This window comes from Fusarium phalaenopsidis (genome assembly GCF_050370095.1).
Source record: "Fusarium phalaenopsidis strain FUZ10S chromosome Unknown contig_32302, whole genome shotgun sequence".
NCBI lineage: Eukaryota > Fungi > Ascomycota > Sordariomycetes > Hypocreales > Nectriaceae > Fusarium > Fusarium phalaenopsidis.
The window spans coordinates 2,672,243-2,690,010 of NW_028145405.1; the positions used below are offsets into that span (position 1 = coordinate 2,672,243).

The window sequence follows — 17,768 nt, forward strand, 5'->3', positions numbered from 1 at the left end:
ATGCTATGCTGGGGGTAGCAGGAAGCGATATTTGGTCGTTGCTGCGCCCCCGCGAGGCTCAGTGGTTGGCGACGTCACGGTGCAGGGCCTGTGATACAAGTGCGCGTGACGGACAGGAGCAAGAAATCACGCGCGAGACTGGTTAGAGCAGTAATGGGCGAGGCCAGTGGTATCACTTGTTATTTTCCGGTCCTCGAGTAACAAAGGCTGATCCATTGCAATGTCCCGATACAATGTGTATCCTGGCGGAGCTTCGGCGAAGGGCCCATTCGGTGCGGAGGCAGGTGGGGGCCGAAGGGCGGGTGAGGTCCGGCTGCCCTCCGCGCCGTCGGCGTCGGCATCGGCGATGGAGGAAAGGAAGGCCGCCGACCGTCCAAGCAGGACGCATCGGCATTGGCCTCGCGGGGGGGCAGCGCCGGGCTTTATGGTTGGAGCTTGGGGGTTGTAGTTTTTCGTCGTATTTATGGGTGGTATTGGGTTGGGTGAGCTGTCAGAGTGACACTGTTGGCGGATAAATCTATTTAGCATAGGTAGTTAATTCAACACTCAGCATATTTGTCACCGCTTCTCAGTTGGAAATGGATATATCTAAGTAAGACGCTATACCCCCGCACGCCCGGGGGATAGAATAACAATGGGCAATGGGAAACGACTACACGAGAGAATGAAAAAAGAGTCATCTCGGTGACATCGTGTAGGGTAAGACGGCCAGATTCCAACAGCCCTTGTGCCTGTCAACTGACACCACCTACCTTGCGATTTGGCTGCAGGAGGACGCTACGACCAGACTCGATAGGGTCTCACTCGGAGGATTGCCCTAATTGAATTTTTGCTGTCTCAACGACACACGGCGAGACCGTCCTGCGTATGCGTATGAGATGGGGTCTGATTTCGTGGCTGGCGGCTCATAAGTATGACCTGCACCACCAAAACTCAGAGAGAAGACTGCAGTTCAGGTTGACGCTTCAGCTGCAAGCCGCAGAGTTTAACGCAGACTCTACTCCGTAACTGGCACACAAAAGGCCGGGGATGCAGCAAAGGGCATCAGGGTCGTTTCTCCGATGTAGGTACCTACATCAGACGAGCTAGTACAAAACGAAAAACCACCTCCCACGCGAAATGACAGCAACATCGAATCAGGACTGACTGACGGTCAACCACCGAGTTCTTTTATCCCACGTTGTATCCACTAACCCTGACCCTTTTCCCGTATGGCTCGTCTCTGACATGGTATCACAGTCCCTTGCCTGTTCCCCCCATTCCCTCGTGTGAACCCTCACCACTGAAGAGGTTCCTCTGAGTGGGGGAGAAGACACAGAGACAAGGCCCAACTTGTGGTCTCATTCCCTCAGCCGAGCCAGACCAGACCATACCAGGCACTCGCTCGAGGACAAAGACAAGACAAAGACCGCAAGGCAGCCAACAGCACAAACCCCCACCTACCCATTGTGGTGGTGCCTTTCTTGCTTCTGCCCTGCTCGCCGTCGTTCACTGTTGAGGCAATCCCCGACCCGTGATTCGTCAGCGGCTGCCGTCCCTTGGCGACCGGGCCCCCACACCAATCCACAGTGGTCCCGTCCACTGAAGCCCACCAGTAGCGGCTCGCTGAACCTACCTACAGTGGTCCGCTGCAGCTCACAAAAAGTGCCTGCGACTTGCTTGTGAGTGCCCCTCAGTCCTGGGGCTGTCGCTCAGCCTTGGTTCCCCCCGTGGATTGAGCCTCCAGGCCATCAAGGTTCTCACCTCTTGGCGCTCACTGGTCCGTATCCTCTCTCTTCTGAACATCCCACTCGGGCCGCCGCCCGAGCCATCCATCCGCGCAACCATCGCCGTTGGTTTTCTCTTGCACAAAAAGTCAAGTCAGTGGCAGTTGCTGTGGCTGTACGAATACCAGTACAGATACCAGCCCGGCCGGAGACCAGTTAGCAGTAGCACTCGCCCATCGGATACCCCCCTCGCCCTGCGTCGTCTTCATCATGGATCAATCGGGCATCTTTGCCCATCATCATGCCGCCTCCTTCGAGTCCTCAGCCGATAAGGTCGACTACGGCTTCGACTACCACCTTGGCCACGATGCTTCGCTAACCCACGGTCTTGACGCACTCGGCACTTGCAACAACACTGAGAACGCTTGTCTCGATCAGCGCTGCTTCGACCACTATGGCAAAGCCTCCTCGACCCCGAACACCGCCCTGGACCTTGGCATCGACATCAACTCTGACGCTCCCTCCAGTCCCCGACAGAGAGCATCGTATGGTCACTCGCACCCTCATCATCAGAAGGCCTCAGCTCGCTCCACCTGCGTCGCTGGCACTGCCAACATGAACCCCGACCCCAAATCCGTCAGAGGAGCACATAGGCAAAGGCAAAAACGAAAGAGACAGGCTGCTCCAGTATCGCAACCCCACGATCTTCACCAGTCGCATCATGTCCACCAGATGCGTTCTCCTCAGGTCTTCCATCATGCCCATAGCCAGAGCATCGAACCCATGACTGCTCTCCAGGCTTTTGCTCAGACCCCTCAGCTCAACTTTCACCACACCGACTTCCACGCGCCTCCCACTCACTTCCAGCAACCCCTCAACAGCCCTGATTGTGTCGACTGCTTCAATCCAACATGGGTGACAAATATGATGGACCCGGCAGCCAACTGCATGTCCATGCAGTGGCCGCCGTATGGGGGCGCTGCTTCGGCTGCCTGTAGCTCCGCCTGCGACGATGTCAACTGCTGGACTCGGTGCGAAGAGGGTGTCGACGACCAGTGCTGCTACGATGACTGCTGCGCTCAGCTTGACATGTCGCATGCTGCGTGTTGCTTCGAGCCTACCTGCGCCTCCCTCGAGCCATGCCTCGACTCCTCATGCCAGGAGGCATCGATTCCTTGCACAGATGCCAACTGCATGGGCACTCCCGCATCCGTCTCCGTCACCACCCCGTCTGCCGAACCTGAGCCCATCGTCAACGCCCTCGTGAGCCCTGTCGAGCCCGGCCGAGAGATAACCCCAGACGCTTTCGACCAATCAGCCATTGGACATTTTGCCCAGGGCTTCTCTAACGACCTGAACTCGGCTCATGGCTTCACAAATGACCTAAGTCCGACAATCAGCCAATCGCTTGACCACCAACTCACCCAAAACCATGCTAGCCAAGGCGCGAATGAGGCCAGCGGCTTTGCCATGCCCGCATTTCCCTCTGCCTCCAAGTCCAAGCCGGTCGATGAGCAGCCAACAACCGATAACGCTGAGCACTTATGCCGTTGGCTCTGCCTGGATGGCATAGCATGTGGCCAAAAGTTCGCAAGCAACAAAGAACTCCAGGATCACTGCAAGAGTGACCATGTCAAGAACCTTAAGAAGGGCCCCAATGGGTTTTGCTGTACATGGTGGGGTTGTGCCCGACCAGGGCCCTTCTCGCAGAAGAGCAAGCTTGAAAGACATATGCAGACGCATACTGGTTGTAAGTGATGCCATCCCTGTGCTCCCCTCTTCGATTCGCCAGACGTATGCTAATCGCAACAGTCAAACCCGTCAAGTGTGATATCTGCGGCATCTACCTTTCCGCGAAGCAATCCCTCGAGCAGCACATGCGCACCCACTCGGGCGAAAAGCCCTGGAAGTGTGAATATCCCGGCTGTACCCAGAGCTTCAAGCAACAGAGTGCTCTCAGTAAGTCTACAGACCACCGAGACCAGGATACCATGCTAACTTGAGCTCCAGCTATGCATATGCGCACTCACACTGGGGAGAAGCCACTGGTATGTGAAGTTTGCGGAAAGCGGTTTGGCGAATCATCCAACCTCTCCAAGCACCGTCGCACACATAATATCCGGGGGAACCATGTGTGCAAAATCTGCCAGAAAGATTTTCATCGACTGGACCAGCTCCGTCGGCACATGCAAACGCATGCTCCTGACGGTGGTCGCAAGGGGAGTAAGAGTTCTTGACCGCCTAAGAAGGGCGAAGGGTGCCATATCGACGCAAGTCGTACTTGAAGGACGGAGTTCTTCTGTGTCTTTTCAAAGCGGCATCGGTGTTTTGGGCGTCATCGTTGATCATGTCAGAGTTGATTTTGGGTCGGATTTGGTGTTTAGAAAGTCAGTGCAACAAGGATCGGGCGAAAAAGTCGTATATCATTAGATACCCAATTGCCGTCGTGGATAAAAGAGGAAACCTCCCACGCGGGGGTCACGAAGTTAGTCCCAGACAGCAGAAATGAGAGCACATCGTTAACCAGCATCGCATGGTTCTGGTAGTCATCTTGGAAGCTGCGGGTATCTTGGCTCATAGCCCGGTGTCTTATGGCTTAGGATGTCGTTGCCATTATGGTGAGTCGTGATAGTATGCCACGTCGACGTGAAGAGGAACTTGCTGACGTCTGATTGTTCCTTTGTCGATGCGATCCCACCATTTGTCCCTTTCGGCGGACTAGAGTCTGTTCAATGTTGAGCTATGAGCCTAAGCCGGCAGACTCTGTTGAATAGGAGTGTGTAGTTTTGAGAAGGCATGAGTAGGATGAAATCCAAGGTGAACAGTCGTGGAACTGGCGGCATCCCACTCGGAAGGTCAAAGCCACCAGCACATGGGTTGAACTTTCCACAGTCGAAGTCCTCATCCATTGAGGTAGGTGGGTGATGCGCTGGCATCAGAACCTCTCAAATCCATGGCCTCCCTTCCTGTCCTCGGGTCCTAGGCCTCGCATATCGATTTCTGTTGTGCGACGAAGGCATCCAGTGTCGCCGTTGCGGGGTTCATGATGTTGGATGTCCGATACCTCCGATCATCATCCAGTTGGTGTAAATCAGCATGACGGGATCATCCATCTGAAGGAGGCGACGAAGAGCGCAAGGCAGAGGCGCCGAGAAGGGCTCAGGATTGAAGAAAGGAGGGGAAAAGTGAAGAGGAGGCGAGATTCCTTTCCGTTTGCCTTGCCGATTCGAGGCATGTCGTTGGGGGTTGTGGTGGGGTGACGCGGGTTTGGCCGTTCCGAAACGCCTCACTGGAGACCGATACGTAGATGGATTCCGCTTGGGTGGTCATCAGGACTTGCCTTTCTCGGTCGTGCGAGTGTGTCGAGGATTGATGTGAGGTCGAAATTCATTCAAGGGGAGTTGTTTCACGAGTCTGGGCTTTTCTATATCATGTGTGGAAGGTGACCTGGCTGTCTCTCAAGGTGCTTTTTCTGGTGCCTGAGGTTGCCGTTGATCGTTTGATTGATAAACTCAGGCATCAAAGGCACTACGGGAGCACCACTGGCTCTCGCTGGACCAGGCCACTGGTGCTTCGGCAGCCACGCCCGAGTGCCTACCTCCTGTGTAGTAACACTGTAAGAACAATCACCCTACCAATGGATGAACCCAATCTAAATCACCATATATCGAGGTAGTCGGTCTTCAAGACATGGGACTCTGCACATGCACGCAATGGACATTATTGATCATGACCTCATTTTTTCTTTTTTAAACAGACTACCTGACCAGGCAAGCCCATCATAGACATCCCGTCCCAGAACGAGGCCAAAACCGGGAAACAAGTACAAGTCAGACCGAGATTCCCTGAGCCATGCGATGCAAATTTCGAAGCCTTTTGTTCAGAGAAAAAGCACGCCACGCCCTCCATACCCCGTTTCCTTTCTACCCAGATGTCCGCCATCCCCGAAAACTGCAAGTGGTTTTGATTTAAGCCTGCAGTTGACTGTTAGCACACATCCGTGCAGACGTTTATCACGTAGAAATCCATATCATTCGTGGCTTCGGGGCTGCTCCGTACCTTGATGGCGAACTTGCGCTGGGGGAAGTGAACGCTGCGCTTCTTGGCCTTCTCCAGCACGCGGGACTTCTCATCGGGTGATAGTCGGCGGCGGATGGCACGGGTCTGCTTGGGTCGGAGGTCGAGAGGAGCGTACTTCTTGTTCTTGTAGAACAGGCGGAGCTGAGCCCTTTGCTTGGCGTTGATAACGGTAAGGACACGGGCGATCGACTTGCGGAGGTCGTGGCTGTTAGGGATAGACGCATTAGCTCGCGTGGCCTCGTCAAAGATATTTTTCTTTCGCGATTCGAAATCGTCGGAGGTGGGTTGCTCACATCTTGTTCAGCTTGGTGCCGGACGAAGCGACCTTCTGGATGCGAAGCTGACCGAGCTCGCTCTTGAGCTCAGCGAGCTGCTTCGTCAAATCATCCTTGTTCTTGCCCCAGAGCGCACCAGCCTTGACCTTGCCCGACGACTACAACAACCTGTCAGCGATCCGTTCGTCTCAAATATCCCCGTGTGTATGCGTGTGTGGTGATGTCGGAGTCATGGCCAATTCGAAAGTGTATTCTCGATCGGGTATTGGATGTGTGTGTGTGGTCTGTCGAATAATTTCGAGGGGTGCTGCTGCCACAGTACAGATGGACAACTCGAGGCCGCCGTCTGTCTGGGCGAGGGCAAGAAGGTGCGTACTCACCATCTTGAATAGCTTCGAAGTGGTGTGCGAAGTGTGTCGACGAGTGTGTTGGGAATATATCAGCCTCGACCGTCACCGTCCGTGTCGCGATGGGATCGTTTGGCGTAGGAATTTAGAGAAGTTTGCCGAGAAAGTAAAAAATTGCCCTAGGGTTTGAGAAGGGGAGGGAAAAGTGGATAATTCGAGAGGATTTGCAATTTTTGATTGGGCTGTGGGCGGCCCCGCTTTCCTGAGGGGCTGCTCCTCACGTGCTGATTCTCGTGACCTCAAAACGGCGCTAGCGCAGGCGGTGAATAATTCTGCCGCTTCCTTGGACCAGGTGTCGGTCGGTTGTCGTCAGGGAGTTTGGTCGAGGAGCTGGATGGTCGATCAAGCTTGTAAGAGTCCATCACACACGTATTCTTGTCGCAACTACCCTTTTAATCCTCACACATAATGTCTGCGCCGTCAGGTAATGCGGGCTGGGCCCAACTAAGGCAGCAGGCCCGAACATTAGAAACTCAGGTTCGCAGAGTGGCATCATGCGCCGAGGGCATACGCTGACGTCGTCACCAGACAGAGAACCTCTTCCACACGTATTCCCAGTTCTCGGCGGCTACCAACATCCCCCCAAAGCCCACAGATGAAGAGCGCACTACTGAGAAGAAGCTTGAGGAGCTGCTTCAGAAGGTATGTGCCCTCGGCCCAGCTCCGTCAACCGTGTTAACCCCGTCCCCAGCGCGAAACTGTCATCGACCAACTCGCTCGCCTCCTCGACTCCGAAGCCGCCCTCACCTCGTCTGCCCTTAAACAAAACAACCTCTCCCTCCTCCGCGAGAAGCTCTCGGGCCATAAGCGGGACCTCACGCGGCTGCGATCGACCCTCCAGCAAGCCCGCGACCGCGCCAACCTCCTGACCAACGTCCGCTCCGACATTAATGAATACCGCCAAAACAACCCTGAGGCCGCCGAGGCCGACTACATGCTCGAGGAGCGCAACCGCATTGATAACAGCCACAACATGGCCGACAGTGTTCTTAGCCAGGCGTACGCCGTTAACGACAGTTTCAACCTGCAGCGCGAGACCCTGGCCAGCATCAACCGGAGAATCACCCACGCCGCGAGCCAGGTGCCAGGGATCAACACGCTGATCACGAGGATATCGGCAAAGAAGAGAAGGGACGGCATCATCATGGGGGGCTTCATCGCTTTTTGCTTCATTCTGTTCTTCTTCCTCTCGTAAAACGGGATTGGGGCAGCTTGCATATGGGACAGGCGTTCAGGGGTATCAGCGTGTTTTGTATTGTACAACATGGTGGGGTCATGGGTGTCTAAGTTACAATGCTCTTCCGCAATGGGAAGGCGTCTAATTACAACGGCTTGGGAACCTCTAAATGTTGTTTGCCCGGATGTTGCTCCTTTGCCGTGGCTGGCATCGTGGCCTCCCTCTTGATCTCGTCAACCAACCGTGAGAGACCTTTGGCCAATCCCTCCTGCTCGACGGGATGAGCCGTTCCACTGCCTGCCCATCGGACGCGGCAGTATTGGTCGACCAAAAAAATGTAGCCGACTTTACTGTTGAGCAGTCCGATTGACTCGCGAATGTCGTCGGTGATGCCTCGTCGCACCAGGAAGTACTTGTCCCAGTCCTTCTCGGGGAATTGCCTCCGCAGCGATCCCATAAAGAACTTCACCAGCCATGCCTTGCCCGCATTGTCTTCGTAGTTGATGTGAACCATCTGCGTGATGTCGGGGTGTTGCGCTAATGTGTCGTGTAGTGCTGGGTTCGCTTCCTTGGAGGTGAAGGACTGGGCCTGCTGCTCGGCCCAGCGGCTGCTAAAGATGGATACGATGCTCGCCTTGCCCGAGAGGAGAGGGGTGGTGTCGCGCGGGTTCTTGTCCGTCTTGAGGAGGGTCTCGCCGTAAAAGTTGGGGAAGAAGAGGGAGAGCTCGGCCTTGAAGAGTCGCGGGGGTGCAATGAAGGACTTGCCTTCGTGGTATTGCAGGTTTCCCCAGTCTCGGAAATAGGGTCTTGATATCTTTGCCGTCCTGCAGAATTATGTATAAGAAAAAAAATGTCGATTCGAGCGCTCCAGCAGTTGTTCTTACAGCTCCTTTCGCCTTTGCAAGTGCTTGTCGTAGTTGACAAAATCCTCACGGCGCTGACGCATTGATCGGTGGTCAATGCCGGTATTCTCACCAGCCTTGGGCGGGAGGGGCATGCCAATCGGCCGGGGGAGGGGCTTCGGTGTGAAGACACCCTGCTGCCGCTTGCCGTAGCTTCGCGGAGCTTCGATCGGGGTACCGGCGATATTTGCCTGAGGGTCCATGGAGGCACCGGACCCGGGCTTTTCGGTGGTCGCCGCCCGCACGGCGGAGGACGTGAACGAGCGACGGGCCTGACAGAAGAGACATGTCAATGGCCGACGGGCGAGGCCTGAAAGGGCCAGGTCGAATCGTCGTGACGCCATGGTCGAGGCGTGAGTGGTTGATGATTGCGGCTCTTCAGCGTGTGGAAATTTCGCTCTCAATCAAGGATGTCCCCACACCAAGATAAGATTTGGAGGAGCACGGCCGGGCTGTGGGGAAGAGAGAGCCGAGGACTCGGTCAGATCGGGCTTTAGTTTCAAGACTGCCGTCATTCCCCCGGACTGCGGTTATCCACGGTCATGAGCCGACCGAAGCCAGCCTTCGGCTTAGACAATGCCTTCCATTGCCATTGCCTGCCTTCTCCTCTTCCTGGGAGATTGAAATTCTGACATGTCCTCTCCTTGATTCTTCTTCTCGCAGGTGCAATTGCAAGTTAATCATGTTTCTTCAGCGTGGATCTCGAGTGCTGCGAAAGCAATGGCATGTCGCCAGAGGCGTGGGCCAGATGGCCATGGCGTCACGGGCACCCATGAACGCCTGTCCTCCCAGATGGTTCAGCGAGTCGAGGAGGTTAATGGCTGTGAAGCCTGTGCTCCTGGCCGACATTGGCGAAGGCAAGTCAATCGTCTACACTATCCGCCTGGTGATGCACCCCGGGAAGCGCACGACTAACACGCACCAGGCATCGTCGAGTGTGAAGTCATCCAGTGGTTCGTGGAACCGGGCGCTCGGGTCGAGGAATTCTCCCCGCTATGCGAGGTTCAGAGCGACAAGGCCTCTGTGGAAATCACAAGCCGCTTCTCGGGCGTCGTCAAGAAGCTCTACTACGAGACGGGCGAGATGGCCAAGGTCGGCAAGCCGTTTGTTGACATTGATATCGAGGGCGAGGCCAAGCCTGAGGATGTCGATGCCGTGGTCAGCCAACAACCCGAGAAGGAGGATGTCCCTCCTCCTCCACCGTCCTCCGCCTCAGAGTCCAAGCCCGAGCAAACACAAAAGACATCTCCAGCACCTGCTAAGGCACCAGTAAAGGAGAAGGGCAAGTGCGCAAGCCTGGCAACACCGGCTGTGCGACACCTCTCCAAGGAGTTCAAGGTCGACATCATGGATATTGATGGCACCGGTAGAGATGGTAGAGTCCTCAAGGAGGATATTTACCGATTCGTCAAGGAGAGGGATGCCAAGGCCACTGCCCCAAGTGCGCCATCATCTGCACCACGGGATACTTCGGTGCAGACGGAAACGGTTGTGCCACTGTCCAACACCCAGATGCAGATGTTCAAGACCATGACACGGTCCCTGACTATCCCGCACTTCCTCTACGCGGACGAAGTCGACTTCTCAAACCTGGTGGAGCTGCGCAAGCGTCTCAACCGTGTAATTGCCCACGGCGCCACGGTAGATGGACAGCCCTCCAAGCTCTCCTACCTCCCCTTCATCATCAAGGCCGTGTCCCTGGCGCTGTATCAGTACCCAATGCTCAACGCCAGGGTGGACGTGGACGCCAAAACCAACAAGCCGTGCCTGGTGCACCGGTCGCAGCACAACATCGGCATCGCCATGGACACGCCGGGAGGCCTGGTGGTGCCCGTGATCAAGGACGTGGGCTCGCTCAACATCCTGTCCATCGCGGCAGAGCTGTCACGGCTGCAGAGCCTCGCGGCCCAGGGCAAGCTGTCGCCGGCTGACTTCCAGGGCGGCACCATCACCGTTTCCAACATTGGTAACATCGGCGGCACCTACGTCAGCCCCGTCATCGTGGAGCGCGAGGTGGCGATCCTGGGCATCGGGCGGATGCGGACGGTGCCCGCGTTCGACGAAGAGGACCAGCTCGTCAAGAAGCAGATCACCAACTTTAGCTGGAGTGCTGACCACCGTGTCATTGACGGTGCCACCATGGCCCGGGCAGCTGAGGTTGTGCGACAGATAGTGCAGGAGCCGGACATTATGGTGATGCACCTCAAGTAATAGAGAGCGTTGGTGTAACTAGCAAGCAGATTATCAAAAACAATGTAAACGAGATAGACTGAAAGGATAGGGAATCAGGCTGTGATACATCCAATGCTGACGCAGACGGTTCGTCCATCCTCTTCTGGAAATAGCCGATGTTCCTATCTGCTCGCACTTACACAATAGGCATAGACAACCGAACTTTTGTCTTCTGCTGAGATGCTAGAAAACGCATAATGCAGAAATTATTGATTCCGCAAGAACATGGCTGTTGCCCGGATTCGCGACGAGCCCTGCTGATCTCTGTCCCCATGACCTCGCCGTGCGTCTCGCCCATGTAAGTCGCCGGATACGTTCATGCACCCCGCCTCGAGGAGCTGTCACTCGAGGATCGCCTTGGCTCTGAGGCAGGCTGTGAGATGAGCAGTTATGATCATGCCAGCTTGGTCAGCGAGACGTGGCCGCTCACATGTCGACGAGTGCTCGGTCCCTAGTTTGGCGATGTGGATGGGCAGAGGAAGCCATGAGCTGTCAAAGCTGGTAGGTAGCATGTATGACATAGACAGTGTGCTAGCAGAAGCCGGACCAATACCTACAAACCCATTGACTTTGTTTGTCGTGTGCAGCCCGACCCCGAACTGTTTGCTTTTAACACATGGTTGCCCAATGGATTGCCTAGGTATGATGTATTACCCTGCATCGAATGACACGAAGTCGCAGATGGGGGCATGACATCCATCCATCGGAGAGAAGGCCCTTGCATCAAACTAGTCCGTGAGGCCATCTACCGCGTACAGTCCCTAGCTACAGTAGTTAGGGCATCTTCTGGTCATTGATCCGTAATACCTCGGAGCGCACTGGTCAGGCGTCGTGCCATGGTGGGAACCGATGGAGGCAGTTTCGTGTCAAAAATTTTCTTTGCATTCCACCCACGTCTCACAAGAGACTGATGGGTTTTGCTCGAGGCTAATTACCTGACATGGGCATGGGGGAGACAAGGGAACCCATGCCGAGATGGGGATGGGGCGGTGACCCCTGGGCTGGACTGGGGGTGTCTGGCCATGTGCCGAACAAACAATGACGACCACGAGCATGCTCGTGTCTCTTGCCTTGAGGTCATCCATCGTATCACAGTCTCAGCCATGGATGCGATGCGACAAACCCCAGACGCAAGAGCGTCAACCCCAGCTTTTGCCTCCCCGTGCCATCCCGCGCGCGGCGTCTCCCTCGCATGCCTAGTACAACGCCCAGACATACAACACACACACACACACAAACCAAGGATGTCCTCATCCCTTTCCCATGCCCGTCCCTCTTTCGCCAATCCATGCATGCAAGCAAGCAGCCCTCACCCCGCACCCCGCCCGAGACTGGCTATGTACAATTGGTCGGCTCCAACTTGGACGGTCTGCGGGGGCTGCAACCAAGGATCAAGGCCGCCGCCTAGTCAGAGGCCGCGGCTGGCTTCACCGCATCGGAGAGCTGTCCGAATGGGCGGAGCACCGGCAGCAGCGACGACGCGCGCGCCTGATTTCTTAACGCCATGAAAATCCCTTTTGAAAAATACTCCGTTATTAATGATTCAATGTCCGTAACGCTGTGACTCCCGGCTCGAAAACTCTTTTCGGATGGTGTTGGCTGCAACGACACTGCGTTTGTGAGTGCCTGTGGGCCTGTGTACCACCATGTGTAAGGTGTAATATGATATGATGAAAGACCGCATCACGGCTATGAGCTGTTGTCGGCCTTGGTCATGGTCTCCAACACATTGGCCAGGGCTTCCTGCTGCACCTCCTCGAGGGTTTTGCTGACATCGATGGTGATGACGTCCTTCTCGTCACTCGAGGGCCGCTCGAGGATGTCGAACTGGCTATGGACCATGTTGGCGCCCATGTAATGATTTTGTCGCTTTTGCACGCGGGCGAGAAGGACCTCTTCGGCAGCGTCGAGGAAGACAAAGTGAATGAGAATTCGATGATCGTAGTATCCCGCCACCCGGATCACATCTCGATACTTTCGCTTGAGGGCTGAGCAGGTGAGAACGACGCCGCTGGATCCGGCATTGAGGCGGTGGATTGACTCTTCTCGGAGAGCAGTGAGCCAGTCCCAACGATCAGCATCCGTCAGAGGGATGCCGTTTCGCATCTTTTCGATGTTGGCAGGGGGGTGATACTGGAGGGCCGTGTTAGTGGTGACGTTGTGACGCCGTAAATCGTGGGGGTAAAAAACCCCCGCGGGATGGGAAAAAAAAAGGGTCTAGTACATACCGAGTCACCCTCAACATAGGGCATGCCCAGAGTGTTGGCCAAATATTCAGCAACTGTCGTCTTTCCACATCCAGCAGGGCCCGTAACTAGCCAGATGTGCTGCTGTTCGTTGGTGTTGTGACCGTTGACGGCAACGGAGTTGAGCGATGGGGGTGCTGCCGTCATTGGTGAGGAATTGGTGGGGGTCGCTTGGAGAGATGGTGGCAAGGCGATGGAAGTTGGCGACTTGGACGCCTTGATGGGCAGAGGAGTGGAATCGTAGGAAAGCATGGTGGAATAGTTGTCGAGAGCAATATGATTCGTGAGGTGGAAAGTGAAGATCGGTGCTGAAGTAACAGATGTTTCCTTCTCTTAAACGCCTATTGCATAATGGTACAGGAAAGGCTGAAGTCGAGATGACAGATGCAGTAGGTCAATGTCTGCCTAGTCCTAACAAAGCGATTGATGCAAGGCAATGTAAGGTTTTGAGTGATGTAAAAAGGGACAAACACAAACGTCAAAGAGACACAAAGAGCCCGGTGAAGTACTGTAGGTAGGTTGGACAAGAATCCGGGGGGTCAGGGGGAGGCAGACGACGGATCTATATAAGGTTGACGACGGGAAAAATGACAATTCAGGCTCAACAAGACGGGGAGAAGGCCGTGACAGGCACGACGACTTGGTTCGTACAGCCCGTCTGGGCCTGGCAGTCTTTGCCAGTTCCATTGTCCAAGTGACGTGGGGGGGGAGTGTGTAATGGTTAGGCCCCAGTGGGCCGGGTACAGGAGCCTCCGCCTGCCCTCCGGGGGCGTGGGCAAGCAGAGGGGAGGCGTGTGGGCACTGGAAGCCTGGCAATGGAGGTTGAGAGAAATAGGGAGGACGGGCATTTTTCCCCTTTACGAGTCCACTCTGGCACCCGCCATCTCCTGGAAGCACCGTGGTGAAGCAGTGAGTGTGGAGTTGAGACCTTGGTGCGTGGGAACGTGGAGAAGAATGCCAGGGCCCGTCACGGACGGATTGCTAGACCGACAAAACCTGGACGGGATTGGACAAATTTGTCACCATGATGAGTCTATGTCCGTGGTCAGTTGGTGTTTCGAGCCCTGCTAGAGAAATTGCTTAGTTATTACTCACTTGTGCAACTCGAAAATGCCAGCAGAGCCTCGAAACCTACCTCATCTTGTCGTGCCACTCTTTCGTATTGTGTGCGTGTGCTGGGTCACGAGGTCATCTTTTTGCTCCCGTGCTTGGCGGCAGTTCGATGTCACCGTCAAGACACAATCATTCATCATCCTCTCACACAGGACAAGACTCCTCAAACAATTGCGAGGCGGCTTTGGGCGGACAACACCTCAGCCTCGAGGCGCGCATCATGCTGCATGCAGACGTCGTCCATCCAGAGACCGAGTCTGGGCAGAGACGGTAGGGGCAAACGTAGCAAGGCGACCTGCGAATGCATCGGATTGGATGGGAGGCTGAGTGACTCCCCCGGAAAAGAATCCATGCAGTGGAGGTTGCTTTTCCTTGTCGACCACCCAATTCCCGCCTTTTTGCAATTCCTGTGTCTGTCAGCCGTCACACTCAGCAGCAGCCCTGGTGCCCGCTCTGGCCGACCACGCAACGTCAATTGGTGTAACGAGCTCCAATCATTCCCCAAACACCGACATCCCCAACAATGGCCCCCATGCCCTCTCCCAATGACCCCCCTTGGAGAATGTCCAACCCGGGTTGCCAGCAGCAGAGCGGTCGGTCGGTACAGCAGGCAAAGGAGAATGACAATCCTCCCTGTCTGCCGACCAGATTCTCACATCCGCAGATCCAATACGCATCCGGCCCGACTCTACGGGCAGGACGGATGAGCTCATCCTGTACGCAATGCCCACGCACAACAGGTTTGCTAGTCCGAACGAACCGAACCCCGGATTTCATGACCAAACTTGACCAAAACACCACCTGAACCATGGCTGATGATCGCCACCGCGCCCAAGGGGCTGGGTCGAATCTCCCGACTCGAGTCAACGAGATCCCTCCCGTCTCTTGACCCAAAGGCGTTGGGATGCTGCCCCAGGTTTATCCCCCCTTGCCTGTCTCATCCCATTTTCCTCAATGGCTCATGGACCTGGACCAGCTTGAAGCTAGATGGCTGCGGCATCTGGCCCGGCACTGCACGAGCAAAGTCGGTCATTGCTCATGCTGGGATCAGGTCACGACGGCAAAGCGCCCTCTCGTCTCGTTTTGGAAAGAGGCGCCGGGCGGTCATCGCCGTAAAACTTCTATGTTTGTCGTCAAAGACTGGGGCAGACAGGATCGGTCGGTAGTGTACCTCCGCAGCGCGGCACCGGCACAGCCCATCAGGTCGTCTCAGGCGGCAGTCATGATTTGGACGAGAGGATGCTCGAATGAGGGTGAGAGCCGCGGCAACGGCAGCAGGAGCAGGAGCACAGTAACTTAGTTGCAGCGGCCAACACAAGGCTGATCAGATTATTGCATGCTTGTCTTACAAGCTTGCATCTGCATGGGGAGGGCGCGTGAGGGCGGGCAGGCGTCGTCTTCCCCGCAGAAGACTCAGCTCGAAGGACCCTCGAGTCTGCTCTGATTCAACCATGCACCCGCGGTTGAGGATCCGTTTGCCGTGAGGGAGGAGCTCCGTCAAGGCAGAGGGTGTCTCCTCAGACACATTGTCTTCCACCCCCAACCCAACCAAGAAAAGAAAAGAGGCACAAGGGGAGAAAAAGCGGTAGCGTGGAGTGTGGAGCTGGCGCGTGGGGGTCGCAGACTTGAGCAGGTCAGGTGGTGGTGGACCTGGCGCTGCCCCACAAGCTACTGGAAGCCTCACCCAGCCAGAAGATTCCAACCGACTTCATCAAAGGAACAATCCATGATTATAAACTTGATTATTAACATGGACACGATGCTCACCGTGATGCTTTTGTAGTTGACAGATACAGATATCAAAATTCAATTGGAGAATTACTCTGTGAGAATACCTGTCACAGAGTGACTAATCACAACCACAACCACAGAATTCAACTTCACATCCTTCAACGCACAACTTGCTGGCATGTACGCTTTGGCATGGCCCTTTCTAGGCTTACTCGGCTCAGCTTGACTCGGCTCAATAGGGGGAGCTATTTTGCTTCCCCGGCCGGAATCACCACCTCTACCTGGCCAACCACAACCGCCTGTCGCCCTCCCACCCTCTCACCACGCCCCCTAGGCCGTCCCGCCCGGGTGGATGTCTAGATTCCGAAGCGCTGGCTCGGTGGGCGACACCGGGTCGGCGCCGTTGATCTTGCTAGTGCTTGCTTGCTTGCTTGCTTGCGTGCAGAAGGAAGGAGCCCTGGTCTCCGAATCTCGAGTTTCATCAACGCCACACCGCTTGAATCTGTCTCCGATTCTGTTGCATCTCTCCATGTGTTGTTTGGCAACCACTACCATATAGTCCTCTTCTACCCGTCCCACGGCGTTACTTTCATTTGTTACTTGACGACTACTGTATAGTCCTCACTCGACTGCCGACCTCTCAAAACCTGCTTTGTCAACCCTTCTCGAACCCTGGCGATGGAGCCTCGGACCGTCTCTCCGTCTACACCCGTCCCTGGCATGTCCCACATGGCAACGCGGTGAAGCTGCGTCTCCAAATTGCGCTGCGTCAACCAGTCAAATTTTACGAGGACTCGTGGGTAATGTGACCTCCAAGGGTAGCATCCGCTGTGCTGAGTGCCCGAGACCTCTTGGCCGACATTTGGTCATCCATGACATGATACCGTATGCATCTCATCTCGTCCGAAACCGCCGTGTATGCTGCGGAGTACGGCACAGCCCAGAGCATCATGCAAGACTCTGGACTGGCCAGTGGGGTCATCTCAAGGTAAGGTCTCTCGGGAAAGAGATCGGGAACATTCTCGGTTCGGCTCGCAGTTTGAACTTGGCTTATGTCGTTGCCGTGGGGGTCGATGAGCGCCAGATAACTCAACCGCTCTTTTGGCTCTCCGGCATGAAGCTCGCGAAATTGGGCACTTGGACTTGGGCAGGCATGGCGGATGCTCAAGATTCTCGCATTGATTGGTTGTGAACTTGTTTGTTATCTGCTTCCAAGACTATTCGCGCGAGCTGCGACTTGCTGTTCTCTGTCGCCTCGACTCAGGATAGGGAGAGGATCTTTGTAAGCTATACGATACCGATAATAAATATAACAATTAGGCAATATGTAGCGGTTATTAGGTCTTAGTCTAGTTTTACTGTAATATGTCCAACAGTCCGAGACTGATCCTTCTCCTGTATCACTACCACGGTCAGCGAGACGTCTGTGACAGTACCTTAACCTCGATCTAACTATCACTACGTGAGCAGAAAAGAATAGGTACTATCGAACAAGAATTTACAATAGCACATGGGAGATTTCAATCATGGAATAATGTAAGAAGAACGATATGCCTGTATTCAAGGGCTACTTGATTAGGTCGTACCCGACGGATATACCCCTTCAGACTACACCACTAGGGCCATGTCATGATACCCATTATCTTGGCATCCAGAGAGTCATGATCAGGCAAAACAAGGCTTCACGTGCAATTATGGCACTACCCGGGAATTATTTCTATCCTCGAAATTCTGGAATGCTACATTCCGCGTGACGCATGTGGGTTGACGCACAGGATGTGAATGTGACTGCGACTGCCACCTAATGCAAGTGATTTTGATCCAATCTTTTCAACCTTCAACTCCCAAGTTGCACAAGGCTGAAGACTATTCAAACAACCTATCGGGTACATCCCAGCC

The 17,768-nt window shown here is 55.0% G+C and overlaps 6 protein-coding genes across 6 annotated transcripts; 3 read left to right on the forward strand and 3 right to left on the reverse strand.

Annotated features, from left to right (window-relative positions):
- Window positions 1-1,976: 1,976 nt before the first annotated feature.
- LRP88_08193 (uncharacterized protein) lies at window positions 1,977-3,943 on the forward strand (the record flags this gene model as incomplete). The annotated part of the gene is made up of 3 exons (XM_083244702.1): window positions 1,977-3,456; window positions 3,519-3,665; window positions 3,717-3,943. 3 exons carry the CDS (start codon window positions 1,977-1,979, stop codon window positions 3,941-3,943), a joined length of 1,854 nt encoding a protein of 617 aa, XP_083099196.1.
- Window positions 3,944-5,674: 1,731 nt separating this feature from the next.
- On the reverse strand, window positions 5,675-6,444 carry LRP88_08194 (60S ribosomal protein uL29; the record flags this gene model as incomplete). Its single annotated transcript, XM_083244703.1, has 4 exons — window positions 5,675-5,680; window positions 5,766-5,991; window positions 6,080-6,219; window positions 6,442-6,444. The coding sequence occupies 4 exons, from the start codon at window positions 6,442-6,444 to the stop codon at window positions 5,675-5,677; spliced, it is 375 nt and encodes a 124-aa protein (XP_083099197.1).
- A 432-nt stretch (window positions 6,445-6,876) lies between these two features.
- LRP88_08195 (vesicle transport V-SNARE protein) lies at window positions 6,877-7,663 on the forward strand (the record flags this gene model as incomplete). Its single annotated transcript, XM_083244704.1, has 3 exons — window positions 6,877-6,945; window positions 6,997-7,110; window positions 7,160-7,663. The coding sequence occupies 3 exons, from the start codon at window positions 6,877-6,879 to the stop codon at window positions 7,661-7,663; spliced, it is 687 nt and encodes a 228-aa protein (XP_083099198.1).
- Window positions 7,664-7,790: 127 nt separating this feature from the next.
- Window positions 7,791-8,891, reverse strand: LRP88_08196 (ATP10 protein-domain-containing protein; the record flags this gene model as incomplete). Its single annotated transcript, XM_083244705.1, has 2 exons — window positions 7,791-8,469; window positions 8,530-8,891. 2 exons carry the CDS (start codon window positions 8,889-8,891, stop codon window positions 7,791-7,793), a joined length of 1,041 nt encoding a protein of 346 aa, XP_083099199.1.
- A 428-nt stretch (window positions 8,892-9,319) lies between these two features.
- Window positions 9,320-10,758, forward strand: LRP88_08197 (2-oxoacid dehydrogenases acyltransferase-domain-containing protein; the record flags this gene model as incomplete). Its single annotated transcript, XM_083244706.1, has 2 exons — window positions 9,320-9,433; window positions 9,484-10,758. 2 exons carry the CDS (start codon window positions 9,320-9,322, stop codon window positions 10,756-10,758), a joined length of 1,389 nt encoding a protein of 462 aa, XP_083099200.1.
- Window positions 10,759-12,468: 1,710 nt separating this feature from the next.
- LRP88_08198 (gluconokinase) lies at window positions 12,469-13,277 on the reverse strand (the record flags this gene model as incomplete). Its single annotated transcript, XM_083244707.1, has 2 exons — window positions 12,469-12,912; window positions 13,008-13,277. The coding sequence occupies 2 exons, from the start codon at window positions 13,275-13,277 to the stop codon at window positions 12,469-12,471; spliced, it is 714 nt and encodes a 237-aa protein (XP_083099201.1).
- Between the last annotated feature and the right edge of the window lie 4,491 nt (window positions 13,278-17,768).